The sequence below is a fragment of the Syngnathus leptorhynchus genome, chromosome 6 (genome assembly GCF_054491065.1).
Source record: "Syngnathus leptorhynchus isolate UIUO chromosome 6, UIUO_Slep, whole genome shotgun sequence".
Taxonomy (NCBI): Eukaryota; Metazoa; Chordata; class Actinopteri; order Syngnathiformes; family Syngnathidae; genus Syngnathus; species Syngnathus leptorhynchus.
The window spans coordinates 7,121,941-7,137,930 of NC_141200.1; the positions used below are offsets into that span (position 1 = coordinate 7,121,941).

Sequence of the window (15,990 nt, forward strand, 5' to 3'; positions counted from 1 at the left end):
CTTTGACATACTACATATAGGGCGGAGGTGAAATAGTGGTGTGCATTCCAGTTCTTTTAAGTGTTTTAAGAATCTTTAGAATCTGCGCATGGCGTTTTTTTAAACGCACATATAAGTGCTTATAAAAAGAAAGAAACATACCGACATTTAATCCTTTGCGCCTGCAGACATTCAAGATGATAATAAAACATAACGACGACTATACTATAGCGCACATGCAGACGTGAGGAGCGTAGAATTCAAATAACCTCTCGTTTTTATTCCATCAGTATGGTGAAGAATTGAACTGCAAACGCATCCAAAATGAAAAACCATGTCACGTGTAGCAGCGTTAAGGCTGATGACTTTGAGTTCAACAAGTCTCTGGCCTTTGCTTGAGCTGCTCCATAAAACCATATAGTGTATATACCATTCCATGTCGATTAGCGAAGTCTTCATAGTGTAGTGGATAGTGCTCTTGACTCTCACCCCAGCGACCCGAGTTCAACAAGGTTCTCATTTGCTTGAGGTGCACCATTAAACCATATAGTGTACATACCTTTCCGAAAATTCTAGTGAAGTCTTCATAGTGTAGTGGATAGTGCTCTGGGCTCTCACCCCAGCCACCCGTGTTCGAATCCCGGTGGGGCTAAAGAAATATTTAGTTTAGTTTATTTCATCATGGAAATTGCGTCGGAGCTGATGTCTGAATAATGGTTAGGGATGGGGTTAGAGCTTTAGTTAAAGATGGGGTGGGCGAAAGGTTTGGATAGGGTTTACGGTTGGGTTGGTGGTAGAATTGGGGTTAGTGCTAGAATTGGGGTTACTGTTGGATTAGGGTTAAACTCAAGTAAAGGTAGAACTCCGGCTGGGTTAATGTTAAAGCTAGTGTTAAAGCTAGGGTTGTGGTTAGGGTTAGAGCCAGGGTCAGGGTTGACGTTAAAGCTAGGTTAGGGTTAGAGTTTGGATTAGGATTTGAGTTGGGGTTAATGCTAGGGTTAGGGTTAGAGCTCGGGTTAGGGTTGGGATTAGGGTAAAACTCAGGTTGGGGCTAGGGTTAGGGTTAGAGCTAGGGTTGGGATTAGGGTTAGACTCAGGTTAGTGCTAGGGTTAGAGCTAGGGTTTGGGTTAGGGCTAGGGTTAGTCACAGGTTAGGGTAGGGGCTAGGGTTAGAGCTAGGGTCAGGGTTGGGGTTAGGGTTGGGATTAGGGTTAGACTCAGGTTAGGGCTAGGGTTAGACTCAGGTTAGGGTTGGAGCTAGGGTTAGAGTTGGGGGTTAGGGTTGGGTTAGGGTTAGAGCTAGGGTTAGGATTGGGTTAGGGTCAGAGCTAGGGTTAGGGTTGGGTTAGAGTCAGGGCTAGGGTTAGGGCTAGGGTTAGGGTTGGGATTAGGGTTAGGGCTAGGATTAGACTCAGGTTAGGGTTAGAGCTAGGGTTAGGGTCAGAGCTAGGGTTAGGGTTTGGGTTAGGGTTTGGGTTGGGATTAGGGCTAGGGTTAGACTCAGGTTAGGGTTGGGGCTAGGGTTAGAGCGAGCGTTAGGGATTCTAAACATTCTGTCCACTAAAAAAAAAAAAAAAAATGCACATCACTAGTCCAAAAGAGTGCAGACGGCCATGAGCTGCCAGGTAGAGATTTACGACTAGTTAGTGAAACCCTAACTCTCTCCGCCCCAACCCCTACACTACTGGATTTCACCACGCCCCCTAGGTAGTGGGCGTGATCCATTGGTTAATCCTAACCCTTTTGTACTAGTGATGTGCATTCCACTTCTTTTTAGTGGACTGTTTCTTTAGAATGGATTTACTCAAAAGATTTTTTCAAAAGAATCGTTCACCAAATGATTCGCTACACTTTCTTATTTATTTATGCATTTCTTTATTTTTTTATCTCGTGTAGTGTACCTATTGAAGTGTCCATGAGGTGTACCTAATCACAGGCCACTTCATTAGGGAAAAAACTCAAATGAAAGTGAAAAGTGCCACGCCCGCCCTCACCCCCACCTCCTTATTGGCTGTTTGATCTGGGATGTCATTCGGACACTCCATTAGGTACAGCGCCATTTTCAGGTGTACCTAATCACAGGCCACTTCATTAGGGAAAAATCATGGACAAGCTTAAGTGAAAGTGAAAAGTGCCACACCCGCCCTCACCCCCACTTTCTGATTGGCTGTTTGATCTGTGACGTCATTCGGACACTATTAGGTACACTGCCAATTTCAGGTGTTGCTAATTACAGGCCACTTCATTAGGGAAAAACCATGGTCAAAGGTCACTTTGGGAAGTGATTCGTTCGCTCTCGTTCACTGAAAAAAAATTTGTTCTTTTGAATGAATCATTCAACACTAGCCAACACTAGTGTCAAATTATTTTTTTTCGCGGGCGGGATTGTAGTCATAGTTTCTTTCGGAGGGCCATTATGACTGTCATCCCAAATAAATGTATTAGCACCTCATATTATATATAGTATACATTACAAAACAAAAACACAAATGCACAAAATATTTGCCCTATACTTTTTATTTCAAAATATTGTAGAGCAGAGATAAACAAAGGGACACATTTAAAATGGCAGTGTGGCATGTAATTTTCTTTCTCAAAAAAAGAAGGGTTTCACGTATGTAAGACAAAAATAAACAATTTCATGAGTATGTAAGACAAAAATAAACAATTTCATGAGAATTTCATTAGAAAACATTTGCACATCTGTTCATCAATTCTGAGTTCTGTATGAATTTTCGTCAAGCACTCCTGCTTTCTCCCACATTCCAGAAACATCATGTTAGGTTCACAGACAAATCTTAATTGTCCATACTGCGTAAGTGCACCTTTTTATTTTTTTGTCTCGATTCTGTATGCCCTGCAATTTGCTGGCAACCAATCCAGGATGTCGCTGGCCTCTCTCCCAAAGTTATTGGAGATAGACTCCAGCTCACCCTAGACACCAGCACTCAAGAAAAATAAATGACAAATATGGTACAACAAATGACATAATCAAGTTACCTATCCTGTGTTGACTACTATTATGTGACTCAACATGATGCTGAGTCTAAAGCAGAAGGTGCATGTCATCTTTCAATTGTCCCCTCTGTTTCATTCCCAACAGCTGCTTTTTACCACCTTTGTCAGTGTGAAGTTAAATGAGCTTTAAAGACTTTTGACAACGATCCACGTCCGTAAGAGGGATTAGGGTGTTTTCTGAATGATGTCTTCCAAAGCTGAAGGCTGGAGCTTTTGAGTGTGTAGAGTTGACCTAGAACAAATAAGGTCTTTAGTCAAAGAATCCAATATTGATAGCATTGTTGATCAATTACTTCAATGTAAGATACTAAAAGTGACTTAATCAATCAATCAGTCAATCAACCGATCCATCTATCCATCAACCGATCCATCTATCCATCTATCCATCCATCCATCCATCCATCCATCCATCCATCCATCCATCCATCCATCCATCCATCCATCCATCCAACCTTCTCAGGACAGTAGACTCCAGGTGCTGGCGTCTTTGTAAAGCTTGTAGGCAGGAAGTTACGTCCTGGCATGCTGAACTGTGGAGGTTTTGTCAGATATGTTTTGGGATCCACAGCTTGATAGGCCGCAGGGCCTGGAGTCTGCAGGAGGATGTATCAATTAAACTAGGACGGATTTAGGTCAACAAAAAAAAAAAAGAATAGGTCTTGCATATGTCTACCTGTGACAAATCATTAAAAAAGTTGCCAACTTTGCTGCGACCACTCATTGTGTGTGAGGGCACGGCGGGAATGTTCACAGTTTTGCATCCCAGGACAGGAGGCAGCATGTTGGATGCTGGGCCTGCAGTGACAGGCAGAATACAAAGTATGACATACATGGACCTTTATCAGTATAAAAGGTCAGAGGCTAATGATCACGAGAAGGTGCTGGGTCACAGCCCCTCCATGCGTGGAGGTGTAACATGACCTGAAAACAAAAAGTGAGCTATAGGATCTATGTCCTATAAGAGAGACAATTTGGTAAAATACTAAAACATGTCCAGGCAAGTTGGAGTTGATGCCAACTCACTGATGACGTTATTATTTATCTATTTCAACTTTTATGTCTCATCATAAGTCTGAAATTGTAAAGTAATTCTTTATTTGCAATTCTACCTAGCTGCCTCTGATTGTTACTGTATCTATCAGTTAGAATGTTACCGGGTGTGGTCTGGTTGCTTAGCACTGCTTGTTTCCACCGAGTAGACAACGTATACGCAGGTGAAGAATGAAATGTGACCTTGGCTGCATTTGCAATGTGGTAGCAGTCTAAAAAAAGGACAAGAAAAAGATGCAATTGCTTCAATCTCGTTTACTACACATCGTCTCCACAGTCCGATATTCATTTGTTTTTCTTACTGGGCCCAGGGATTTCGTCACGTGCCCAATCCTTACGACGTCTGCCAAATGAAAATGCCGGTGTTCCATCGCGGCCATTTTTGGTGATGTTGGAGGGAATAAAATGGGCAGGTCCAGGGGAGACGTGCTCTTTGGTCAACTGACACGTATGGCCAAAAGTGTAACTTGGCGCTTTGTTTTTTGTCGGATCGTGGTTATTAGCGCCTTCAGATGAAAATGGAAGGTACAGATGTTAGCACTCATTGTAACAATATCAGCAAAATCTTAGTAGTAGTAGATTGACCTCACATGAATGTGCAATTTTGGTTAGAAGGCTGCAAACCATTTTTATATAACCCCCCAAAAAAAAAAAAATATATATATATATATATATATATATATATATAAATTCAACAGCAGCAAGCAAAGTGTAGTTTTAGCCTGATCTGCTGTGACTGACCAGCCTGCATTTTGGGGCGTGGCTTGCAAATTGACATGCAATTCAAATTTTCACTTGTTGAACCCTGCTGAAATCTTATAATTTGCATGTTTTCAACACAACTCTTGATTGGTTTGCATTAAGACGTAGGCGACGACTTGAGAAAAATATATGACTTGAGTCATACCTGTGAGTGAAGGAAGTGCATAGAGTGCTCTTTTGGTCCCCACCACCCCACCAACTTTAGGGTTTTCGTCAGGCATGACCTACATGAACAAGACATGAGTTGATAGTTTCCTTTCTATTGCACAACTCAAATGAAATGAAATACAATTTTAATAATAATTTAAAAAAAATCTAACTCTTCATCGGTTGTCTTTATTTAGGAGTGGCATTTATGAATAACTTTCCATACTGTACTTTTTACAAGCCGACTACTCCAATAACTTTTATTGGTTCAAATTATGAAAATATGACAGAATGCTCAACAACTAGTAAAGTAATTTAAAACAACTTTTAATTTGGCAAATACAGGTATACACCATAGAACATTACATGCAACTAACCTGTTACGGCTCTCTTGGAATACCGGTGAAATTGGAACACGTCGAATGCAATCACATGCCAACCAAACTAATTGCTTTCCTGAAGTAAATGCATCCTGACGTCGACCCTTGCGTTCGACATCATTAGAGGCCAAATATGATGATGTATTTTGGATTAGGGTGGCATGCGAGAGAAACACAGCGCACATAAACATGCGATGAGTAGCAATGACGTAATGACATCAACTCCAAGGCCAAGCAGGCAACTGGGGACGAGGGGCTACTTTTACTCAAAACATCCAGCAGATGACGCTGTGATAGCAACAAAAACGCTACGTGCAATGACTCATTCTCATTTTTAAATGTTTGACTTTTTGTTCTTGTGTCTATCCCCGACATTGTATTAAACTGTAGAAATAGCAGTAGACTAGAGTTACTACTCAATTCTGCTGACGTATGTCCTCCTGGCATGTACCTGTCAGAGCTGTACTAAAATGACGTCAGCAACGTGGACTCATTTGAAAAAGTTTTTATTCCGCATTCTTCACACGATTCACCTGTAAATTACATTATACTGTATATACACATATACTATATACATAAAGTGTTTCCATTTATTTGTACATTGCAATATACAGAACGTACTTGAGTTTGCCAGTCAATACAAATACAGTGCAGTACAATTAAGGCCAAAATGATTTGAGAGCCAGACAAAACTTAAAAAACTTTTTATTGTGAAATGAATGTGTTTTTAAAAAAATGGCAAGGCCATTTTTGCTCATTTTGCACATCTTGTGCACCATCCTGAAGTAACCTAGTAAAGTGCTTTTAAAACATTACCTGTATCATTATTGAGAATGAGTGTGAACAATTCAGGACCAAAAAACATGAAACTGATTGATGGATGTTTACCGAACAGCAACTGTACAGTACTGTACTGTACCAAAATAATTAAGAAAAATAATTACTTTCACTGTTGTTATTCATTTTATTAAAAAAATATTGTAGAACACAATGTAGTTAATTTCTCTAACACTAATGAAATCACAAGTGCGACCTGCTGGATGCATATGTGGGAGATTTTGCAAGCCTTATTTGAGGAGCCACAGTGGGATGTGATGGAAAGGACATTTCTCACCTTTGCTATTGTGAACAACATTCACAATAGCAAATCACATGCTAACCAAACGAAATACTCGACAAGACAAAATATTGCATACGCTGAACTGTGAAATCCGATCAACAAATCTCATCTGCTGATTTTGGCCTCTTTGCTTCATCTGATGTCACGGTGTTGAAATCCCCAGCTCAAAGGAAGGACAATGACTGCTGGTATCTGTCTGCATCCATGATGGGGCATACGGTGTATTGCGAGTGACGCAGTCCAAAGGTGTAGGCTGGCGCTTTGGAATGTGTGGTGGTGACCTGGACAATGTAAGAACATTTAGCTCCTGCTTTCTTCTCCAAAAATCGACTACTTGTATACAAATAATCTCTGGACAAAGTAAGAACATTTAGCTTCTGGTTTTTCCTTCAAAAATGGACCACTTGTATACAAATTATCTCTGGAGTGACTGCCTCTATCAAGTGTGAAATGAAATAAACCAAAGTAGCTATATATGGTGAAATGCTTTCTGCATGTGCCATTAGTTTGCAGTCTGGACATAGATGAGTTAAAGAGCAGCAATGTCTATAGAAATGACCAATAACACCCAGAAGTCACTATTTGTTCTAAATTGCATATTTGAACAAAGGATGGGTTGGAAAGTAGCAGCTGGTTTCATTCCATGCCCTAGCTGTGCCACCGGTGGGTGCAATGATAACAATAAGATTTGGGAAACAGTGGGGAACAGTTTTTTGTGGGGGGGAAATGCATAATTGGCCCCAATAGGAAGCAAGACCTTCCCCACCTTCTCAGGACGGTAGACTCCAGGTGCTGGCGTCCTCGTAGCACTTTGAGGCATGAACTTGCGCCCTGGCATGCTGTAATGAGGGGATTTGTTTAGGTAAATTTGAGGGTCCACAGCTTGATAGGCTGCAGGGCCTGGAGACTGAAAGATAAAGTATAAGAAACAATGTTAAAAGGGACTGTTTGCCATTTGAAGAACAACCTATCAACGATAGAAGGCGTAACTGACAGTCATTTGGCGTACAATAGCGGGCACACACAGTAGTAGCCGGTCATCAGTACACTCTCAAAAGTTGCTGAAACTAATTTGCCAACAACAGAGCAGAAGACTATGAAACAACGAGAGCAAAGGGGAGCTGAATGGTCAGAAATAGGGATGTTCGATACGATGTTGATAAAGCTGGATACACATTCCAAGGATTGCAGTTTTTCCATTGCAGTAAGTTTGTATGTATGTGAAAGACAGTCGCCATGTGTGGGGGTGTGACTGAGTGAATTGAATTGTGATTGGCTGTGTCGCTCGGTGAGCCCGTAGTGTTTTAGACAATATTTCTACCTTTGTGTAGTCTTCCATGAAGTTGCCGTTTTTACATCGACCGTAGAGCGAGTGTGCGGGTGCTGCGCGTATATTGACAGTTTTGGGTCCAAACACAGGAGGTAGAGTGTTGGATGCTGGACCTGCAGGGACAAAACCGTTAAGCAGCGGGCCAAATTTAATTATCACCGCAGCCTTCCGATCAAATTCAGAAAAAACATGCTTCTTGGATATCTCTGAAATCTTCTATCTCTGAAAGATTATCCTGAGCAATTATCCTGTGATGGGAGCCGTGTGTGATTTGAGATTTTTTTTCTCTCACTCTGCTCGGAAAATGTTCGAAGGCAATATTTATGAATATCAAACCTGTTCAATATTAATGATGGAAATTTTTTTACTGTATGTGTGGTCAAGTTGGGCCAAATCATTGAAGTTTGTGACATGAAATGGGTAGTCAACCTGATGCTCGCATTGTTACAAGGCTCTATGACTTTACTCAAGAACTAATTTTATTAATCAAGTTTGTTTACATAAGCAGTAAACCTCATCTGAGAATGCTTGACGATTCTTTTGGAGAGTTGTAGAATTAAAGAACTGTAGACATTGGGTTTTTTTTATTTTTATTTGCTAACCCAAAAGAAGTGTAAGAAATGTCAGAAAGAGAAATGTTACCGGGAGTATTCTGGTTGCTCTGTATAACTTGTTTTCCTCTCCCGGACAACGTATAGGAAGGGGAAGAGTGATAAGTGACCTTGTCTGAACTCTCAGGGTGGTAATGATCTGAAAAAAAAAAAACAGCAAGACAACATGTCATCATTTCCAATGTGGCCGAGCTACGCTGCAAAAAAAAAAAAAAAAGAAAGAAATGTGCGTTATGCTCACTGGGTGCAGGCACTTGGGTGCGCGCTAGTTCCTTGGGGCGACTGCCAAATGAAAACGCTGGAGTTCCATCACGGCCCGTTTTGGTGATGTTGGAGGGGATGAGGTGTTTAGGTCCGGGCGAGATTTCTTGTGAGCTTATGTCACAGGTGGCCCGAAAGCTGAAACTAGGTGCTTTGTATTTTGTCGGATCATGTAGTGATGAACCTGGATGAAGGGCAAAAAAAACAAAAAGTGAACGCACAAATCTTAAGACTGGTAGCAGAGAATAAAAAAAAATCTACCTGTGAGTGAAGGCAGTGCATACTTGGGCCCTGGGCTACTATAGAGGGCAGCTATCGGCCCTCGAGGTCTGTGGGGCCTCCATGATCCAACCCAAGGCTCTTCATCAGGCATTATCTGTAACAAATACTTCAAGTTTGCTTTTTATTCAATGGGCAGTGTGAAAACCACCAGAGGGCCTCCACTTTCACAATTTACCAATACTAACGAAGTGGTCCGGGTACATCCTGGACTGGTCGCCAGTCATTGGCAGAGGACAACAGGCGATATAAAAAGTCTACACACCCCTTGTCAAATGCCAGGTTTTTGTGATATGTCAAATAAACGAGACTAAGATAAATAATTTCACTTACTTTGTAGTTGCATGTAAACAAGTACAACTTAATTGAATTTTATGGGGAGAAATAAATCAAAGCATTATAGTGGTTGCACAAGAGTGCATACATACCCTCCTAATAAATGGGATGTGGTAACTTTGTGTATATTTTATATTTGACTTATTGAAATTAAGGATTTGTCAGGTGGAAATTTACTTAAAAATCCATGACAAGATACTGTGCAGAAAACTCATGCAAGCATGGGGAGAATATACAAACTCCACAGCATTATTACAACCACGAATGAGGGAGAGATGCTCACCACTAGTCCACCCTGCTACCTGCCAGTACGTCACCCATCTGTAAATATTACACTAAAACTCTTAGCTGCGCCTGTTACTCAATAACAAACAAAAAATTATCCTGGGACGAAATGTTTATTCTAAGGTTTGGTATTGATTCCGTTATTTCTAAAGGGGGCCGGGTGGATTCAAAATGTTGGTTGTAATAGTTTACCTTTCGCAAATCCCGATCCTCATTTCAGTCTTCCTCTGATCCGGAAATCAGTGCGTTCATTGAACTACAACACAAATTGTTTCGAGCCGGCCCACTTCACTATGGCAATGTTGCCAGGGAGACGACTGCACATGCTGACCGTGTTGTGTTCAAAATCTCCATGCAAGTGAAGGAATTTACGATACTAGACATTTTATTTAAGAATTCGAAACGTGCAAATTTGAAAACCCGATTTCCTGAACGCATCACACGCTCTCTAGTTATTACGTATGCAATTGGAACCCACAAACTATCCTTAGCTGTTAATTGAAAAGGTATTTTTTTAAACCACACGACTGACCTGTCAGGACGGCCCTAGATTTTCTTGTCGAAGTTTCTTGCGTTGGACAAAAAGTGCTATCCAGCACTTTAGCTTCCTGACGCCGCCCCCGCGTCTTGGCTGGGAGATGACATAATGACAGCCTGAATGTGATGACGTGTCACCCAGCGGCCCATTTGTACTCAGGTGGCGTGTGCGAGAAACACAGCACACAAGTGCTTATGCACAAAACGGTTGTGTTGGTTTGACAGTGCGACGCTAATTACAACCCGACCGGTGGTGACGTCACAGGTCGAGGCGCTCAAACACCTCTTCAGATGGCACCTCGTCTAAAAGTTAGAACAAACATGGAAATGTGGCATTTTGACAGGTGGAGTTCGCACAAAGGACTCACGAAAAAGTGGATCAGAAGTTTAATTGGAGACAAGGCGGGCGGGCGGCGCACGCCATTGCGCGCACGCAGATAAATACGAGCGAGATTGCTTTACTTGCGTCTTTTTGGACCGATTGGAACTAGCATCCCCAATTCTTTGATGGTTTATGTGTAAAATGATCACTAAACTGGTGTTTAAGGCGACACTTCTGGATTACCAGCGGATGGCGCTCGTTGTCTCATAAATAAAAACATTGAAACCGCGTCAATATAAGATTCATTATTTTATCCAAGATTTTTTCCCCAAATCCGGAGGTTTAAACTTCCAATTACATTTTTGAGAACGTCTCAATAAGGGTTACAACGTTTACAAACAGTTGCTGCACTTACGATCACATTTCTCCACTCGTAATATGTAATAAACACAGAAGCAATCCTTATTTTACACGCAATGTATTGGTTGGTCAGTTGTTTAACCCAAATGGTCCACTTTTGATGTATCAAGAAATCATTTTGAAATACCTTTTTTTTTCTTCCTGTTCACGGGGTAATTTAACATTGTTATAGAAGCACCACTATCACACCAACAACTTTATTTGCCCATTTGTGGTCAAAAGAAAAAAAGAAAAGAAAACATTGTCGGAATGATCGAATTGACAATTGGTCCACTTCAACGTGTAGCGTCCCAGCTCCAGGCCCGCCGGATTTAACAATTGTTCTCCCTCAAATGGACCCTAATGAGATTTAGTAAACTTGTAAGGCTTTTTATTTCCTCTTGAGGTCGCTGTTGAGTCAAAAAGGCAATTGTCTAGTTGTCAGGCTTTTCTCAAATAGAACATTGCACAGTTTATTTGCTTACCTTTGTCAGTGCTCGTATCAGTCGCTGCAGCACGGCATCTTCTTTATGCGGACACAGGCTGGTCACTTTGTTGACACAGCTCAGCAGACAATAGATGGTGTGCCTCTGTGACTGGAAGGACAATAGCAACTCTTGGCACCAGAAATTGCTGGATTTGAAAATGCAATTGGATCAGACCACTTTGTGGAGTGAGCTCCATCCCTTGCAGAATCTAACCAGGTCAAAGACTCTCTTTGCCTCAGTAATGTTTGCTTGCAATACATTACAATTAATTGACTACTAGTTCTAAATTCAACATGTATTTATTACATAGGCCAGAGTGATAATTTATCAATAAAAATAAAACAAAAAGCACTAAGCGGAACAAATTCACGATTTACATTTATTACAAGTAGCAGAAGTGAAGAGAATTCTCACTATCATGACTACCATGTCCAAGAAAGAAAGTGCTCCATTGGGGCCCCCTTTCTGTTTTGTTTAAAAAAAAAAAAAAATCCCAATATTATTGCCTCTTAAAAGAGTCTCTGGCCCAAAAACGACCTGATCTCTTGAGCTACACCTATTCAAGAGACGAAAGAATGAGTAGCTTAGTATCTAGTTAGCCTATTCCTGTGATGAAGACACTTGATTAAGCATTAAAACGAGTACAAAGGAATATCAAGATTATTGGGTACCTTACCTTCTTGAGCACACAAAGAGGCTTCCTGTTAGGTTCCACACAACTCAATCTTACTATATCCTCGGCACCAAGAACGGGCTCCTGTGTCAAGATGGATGAGATATATTGGAGCATCGGATTGGATGACTGTTAAATATCAACATGATCGCGTTTTGCTTGAAGTCCACCGACTGACTTTTAGCTTCTCAAGCCAGGTCCATAGCAGACACGTGAGAACCTGAGGATTCGTCTCGGTCACCAAAAGAGCCCAGCCACATTCACTGCTGTTCAGCTCTTCCTGTTAGGAAGGTGAGTGACTTGACTTTGGAATATTGTATAAAAATGTGCAGATGTGGGAGTTGTACCTGTAGAAGAGACGATCGTTGTAGAATGGATTCTTCCGGTGGACTTTGGTCTACCATTGCCTTGGCAATGGCACGAGCCACCGAGGTCGGGCGCGCATTGCGTGTGCTTCTGCACAACTATTGAGGAATAATCTAGACTCAGAACATTCATCACACAATTGGTGATCTTGCTTTTACCTCAATGTTGGAGCTGTACTTGGATTGATCCTTTTTGACCGTAGACTTAAACATCCTACCAGAGCTTTTGCTCGGTTGCATAGCGCCGGTTTGAGCGCGGTTGTTGGTGGTGAGGTGTAATGAAAGTGGGGTAGTCTTGGAGCTCACTGGTCTCAGTTCAGATCCTATGGCATCCTGTGCAAGCCAGGTACTCATCTCCAGATCCTATTGGACAAGATACAATCGCATGAAAGTTTGCTTTTCCTATTAGAGACAATACTAATTAAAGCAGTCAGAGACTAACATACTATATAGTGGAGGCATCATATTTACTGTGCAGGAAACTTTGATAATATTAACCATCAACATTAAAACCTCGGAGATCATCACTTCATGACAATGTAATGTAAGCGATGAAATCTTCACCCATCGTGAGTGTACAGTTTTTTCTTATGATAGATGGTGCTATACTGTAATGAGCAGTCAAGAAGGAGACCTAGCTGTGTATCACCTTCATGCATGTGTCAGTTCTATTTCCTGAACTATGGTCATTCTCCGCTTTGCCATCTGTAGTGGATAAAGTCACAAAAAAGCCAATTGAAGCAAAATGCACTTGTTCATCTTAAGACGCTCACTGACCTACAGTCTCCCTTGATATGGTGATTTGGATTTATGAGTGTGTGAAATTTCGGAATATTTACCGCTATCACGCTGAGGTCAGAGTCACTGTAGCTGCGTTTGTCCCGAAGCAAGTCCTTCTTTCTCTCGGAGAATCCGAGCTGCTCATCCCAGGAGGACACAGAGCCCACCCGTGCGATGTTGTGATCTTGGCGCAGCAAGGGCAGGAACTGTTTGGACACCAGGGTCTCCCTCACCACTCTGGTCAAAATCCTCAGTGCTGATCTCTTCTCCAGTTCAGCGTGTATCTCGGGAGCTGCAGGTAGTCCCATCGACAAACAAGAGATGTGCATGCACAAAAGGTACACCACCTGATGAGACGGCAAGAGGGGGATCAGTAATGCTGTACTGTTCGACGACACAGATAAGGATCAAGTCCTCACCTTGGGTATGTATCTGAGCGTGCGAGCTTCTTGGCCGTGAAGCAGGAGCGCTTGGCGGTTGAGGTAGTGCTGCAGGGTGACGGGGGATCCGTGTCGCAGACTGAGGTCTGGGTACTGAACCAGCTGCGCGCTGAGGAGCCGAGCAAAGTCGAAAACTTGGCTGATCTGCGCTCGGGTTTGGATGGAGCGAGGCCTCTTGATGCGCACATAATGGACCGCCTCGCCGGGACTGATGCGCAAAGTGTAGATTAAGTAGCAGGCTATCAGGACACCTGTGGAGCAGTCATAGTACAAAGTTGTGCGTTGCGTGCCGTCACGCTTGCTGGGTTACTTCTGATGGAACCCAAACCTGTTCTGCCCAGGCCTGCGTGGCAGTGCACAGCAACCCTGCCTTCCCCCACCGCGAAGGCCAGCACCTTTACCCCGTCTATTATGTTGACCAGGGAGGACACGCAGAAATCTGGCATCCCAAAGTTGTAGAAGTAAACTGCAAAATAAACACACGTGCTTATAAAATCCTTTGGATGGTCTAGTGAAGAGAATCATTGGCCTCAACACCCGGTGATGAGATCCAATCCAGCAGCAGTACAAAGATCAGTCCTAGAACTACAAATGGATGAAATGTTGCTGTTCCCTTGGAACTGTAAGAGTCTGCGCTTCTGGGAAGACTTTTCTAAGATTTTGGCGTGGTTCTAGGGAAATCTTGTCCCACAAAGAAGTACAAAACTGATGCAAATTCCTGTGAGTATATAAGGTGTTAAGAATGCTAGTCTGTCTTAATGTCTCAGCCCTGTGACAGGCAATCTATTGTGGCCGTACCACCTTTCCTGAATCACCTGGGTTCGGTGAATCTGTCTCAGGGGTTCAGCAGAGCCTCTAATGCGGAGGTCCGAACACACCTGATTTATCGTGTAAATTTGTGACGATGCATATCTGAACTGGTCTCGCAAAGTTAACAGCAGAGCTCACACTGATTTGCAGGCAGTATGTAATTTGTTGCGAGTTCATGCATTGTGTTGGTTTTGTTCTTTGAACAAGGTGATGTTCGCGCACGGCTCATTTTGTGCACTAGTAAAAAACATCTATGCCTTGAATTTGAAAACAAAACAAAAAAAAAATGTTCATGAAAGAGGGGTTTGGTGAATGGGCATATAAAACTGGTGGAGTTCGGTACCTCCAACTAGGTTAAGAACCACTGCTCTAAATCATCTGGAATAGGCTCCAGCTCACCCTCCACTCTCTACAGGGTAAGCAGTGTAGAAAATGGATGGATGGACATCATTGGTTGTTCACACAAGAGTATCGAGACATAGCTAACATACACATACAATACTGACATTATTTGGTAGTATACTCTACTATACAGTATCTCACTGTCATTCTCCATGAAGGTCTGGGGTGAGTATGTGAAGCCACTTTTGGGGTCCAGGGGGGGTCCACAGTGAGCATGCTCTCCTGGCATTTGCATGTTTATGATGGATCTAATGTTTAATCTAGGAAATAAGTCATATATGAGAAGAACACAATGCCACCACCCACAACTGTTGTGGACTTCAGACTTAGATTCAAGACAATACCGTTGGAATTGCTCAATGATGTCATACTTGTCAATCAAGAGTTTGGATGGTCGTGCCATGGCAATGATGTCATCAGTCACCCTGGAATTTCAGGTGAGAGTGCATTGTAAATAATCAAGAAACCCAAGGTCCTGATTAGTCAGGAGACAATGAAATAGTCCTACCACGATGAGAAAATGCCTCGGATGACCTGCTGGTTTGCTTTCCAACACTCTGGTCCCTCATAACGGCAGTCCACCCCCCCGCAGGCCAGCAGACACAGAAGCTTGGGCGGGATCACCCTTACCAGGTTCTCCCGGGCTTGGGAGTAAGCAGGTCGCGGAACTGGAACATGGGTCTGCATCCTACACCGGGGAGGAGGTGTAGCACCCCCACCCAACATCAGACTGTACTACACAATTGTCTGGTTTGACAAATTGACTCAGAACTTACCTTTGCAAATGTGTTGGACGGAGGTACGATAATTCCCATTAATTGTAGTTGTACAATTAATTGTAGTTTGCATAAAAGCACACCGTGTAAAGGTGCAAAAAAGTGAAACAGAACACACTTGTTCAACACCTACCCATTCGACTGCTTGCTGACAGGCACAGACCTGATCCATCATTGCTAAGCCAGATTAGCTGTCATAAATGCATTACGCCAATTAAATAGTGCTTGTACATTCACATGCAAACACTGTGTATCCATGTCCTAATTGACCCAAAAAGCCTTATGTATTGTTTGTTTCTGTGAAAATAAAAAAATGATAGTTATGGTTCTAAATTCTAATAGGTCTTTCTATTAGTATTTGGTGAATACAGTATTAGAAACTCTTCAGTGAGATGCATTGCATTTAGATACAAACTAGTAACCTATTTGTAATCGGGCAA

General features: G+C 42.2%; 3 protein-coding genes across 6 annotated transcripts; all 3 read right to left on the reverse strand.

Moving 5' to 3' along the window:
- Nucleotides 1-2,518: 2,518 nt before the first annotated feature.
- On the reverse strand, nucleotides 2,519-5,553 carry LOC147055688 (ciliary microtubule associated protein 1A-like). Its single transcript, XM_085914722.1, has 7 exons — nucleotides 5,334-5,553; nucleotides 4,955-5,033; nucleotides 4,350-4,553; nucleotides 4,152-4,259; nucleotides 3,671-3,792; nucleotides 3,450-3,590; nucleotides 2,519-3,229 (listed from the first exon to the last, which is right to left on the reverse strand). Exons 2-7 carry the CDS (start codon nucleotides 5,028-5,030, stop codon nucleotides 3,113-3,115), a joined length of 768 nt encoding a protein of 255 aa, XP_085770848.1. The 5' UTR covers nucleotides 5,031-5,033; nucleotides 5,334-5,553; the 3' UTR covers nucleotides 2,519-3,112.
- A 300-nt stretch (nucleotides 5,554-5,853) lies between these two features.
- On the reverse strand, nucleotides 5,854-10,227 carry LOC147055689 (ciliary microtubule associated protein 1B-like). Of its 4 annotated transcripts, none has more exons than XM_085914300.1 (7): nucleotides 10,091-10,227; nucleotides 8,920-9,034; nucleotides 8,639-8,842; nucleotides 8,429-8,536; nucleotides 7,778-7,899; nucleotides 7,223-7,363; nucleotides 5,854-6,737 (listed from the first exon to the last, which is right to left on the reverse strand). In XM_085914300.1, exons 2-7 carry the CDS (start codon nucleotides 9,029-9,031, stop codon nucleotides 6,621-6,623), a joined length of 804 nt encoding a protein of 267 aa, XP_085770426.1. In that variant the 5' UTR covers nucleotides 9,032-9,034; nucleotides 10,091-10,227; the 3' UTR covers nucleotides 5,854-6,620. The 4 variants fall into 4 exon arrangements, with proteins under 4 accessions (XP_085770426.1, XP_085770430.1, XP_085770427.1 ...); XM_085914304.1 differs by having other exon boundaries at nucleotides 8,920-9,046; nucleotides 10,091-10,115; XM_085914301.1 differs by lacking the exon at nucleotides 10,091-10,227 and adding an exon at nucleotides 9,751-10,082.
- Nucleotides 10,228-11,148: 921 nt separating this feature from the next.
- LOC147055690 (protein tyrosine phosphatase domain-containing protein 1) lies at nucleotides 11,149-15,461 on the reverse strand. The gene is made up of 12 exons (XM_085914299.1): nucleotides 15,283-15,461; nucleotides 15,119-15,199; nucleotides 14,916-15,034; nucleotides 13,891-14,028; nucleotides 13,542-13,813; nucleotides 13,182-13,469; nucleotides 12,502-12,705; nucleotides 12,325-12,441; nucleotides 12,156-12,257; nucleotides 11,981-12,061; nucleotides 11,302-11,412; nucleotides 11,149-11,226 (listed from the first exon to the last, which is right to left on the reverse strand). Exons 1-12 carry the CDS (start codon nucleotides 15,459-15,461, stop codon nucleotides 11,149-11,151), a joined length of 1,770 nt encoding a protein of 589 aa, XP_085770425.1.
- Nucleotides 15,462-15,990: the final 529 nt, after the last annotated feature.

What these genes read in the sequence shown, in the direction of transcription:
- LOC147055688 (XM_085914722.1), bottom strand. Translation starts at nt 5,030, where the DNA reads ATGCCTGACGAAAACCCTAAAGTTGGTGGGGTGGTGGGGACCAAAAGA. An exon ending in TTTTTAATGATTTGTCACAG is followed by an intron (nt 3,591 to 3,670) that starts GTAGACATATGC and finishes ATCCTCCTGCAG; the next exon opens with ACTCCAGGCCCTGCGGCCTA. An exon ending in GAGTCTACTGTCCTGAGAAG is followed by an intron (nt 3,230 to 3,449) that starts GTTGGATGGATG and finishes TATTTGTTCTAG; the next exon opens with GTCAACTCTACACACTCAAA.
- LOC147055689 (XM_085914300.1), bottom strand. Translation starts at nt 9,031, where the DNA reads ATGCCTGATGAAGAGCCTTGGGTTGGATCATGGAGGCCCCACAGACCT. An exon ending in TGCACTGCCTTCACTCACAG is followed by an intron (nt 8,843 to 8,919) that starts GTAGATTTTTTT and finishes CCCTTCATCCAG; the next exon opens with GTTCATCACTACATGATCCG. An exon ending in GAGTCTACCGTCCTGAGAAG is followed by an intron (nt 6,738 to 7,222) that starts GTGGGGAAGGTC and finishes TACATTGTCCAG; the next exon opens with GTCACCACCACACATTCCAA.
- LOC147055690 (XM_085914299.1), bottom strand. Translation starts at nt 15,461, where the DNA reads ATGCAGACCCATGTTCCAGTTCCGCGACCTGCTTACTCCCAAGCCCGG. An exon ending in GACCTTCATGGAGAATGACA is followed by an intron (nt 14,029 to 14,915) that starts GTGAGATACTGT and finishes TTTATTTTGCAG; the next exon opens with TTTACTTCTACAACTTTGGG. An exon ending in CGCTCAGATACATACCCAAG is followed by an intron (nt 13,470 to 13,541) that starts GTGAGGACTTGA and finishes CCGTCTCATCAG; the next exon opens with GTGGTGTACCTTTTGTGCAT.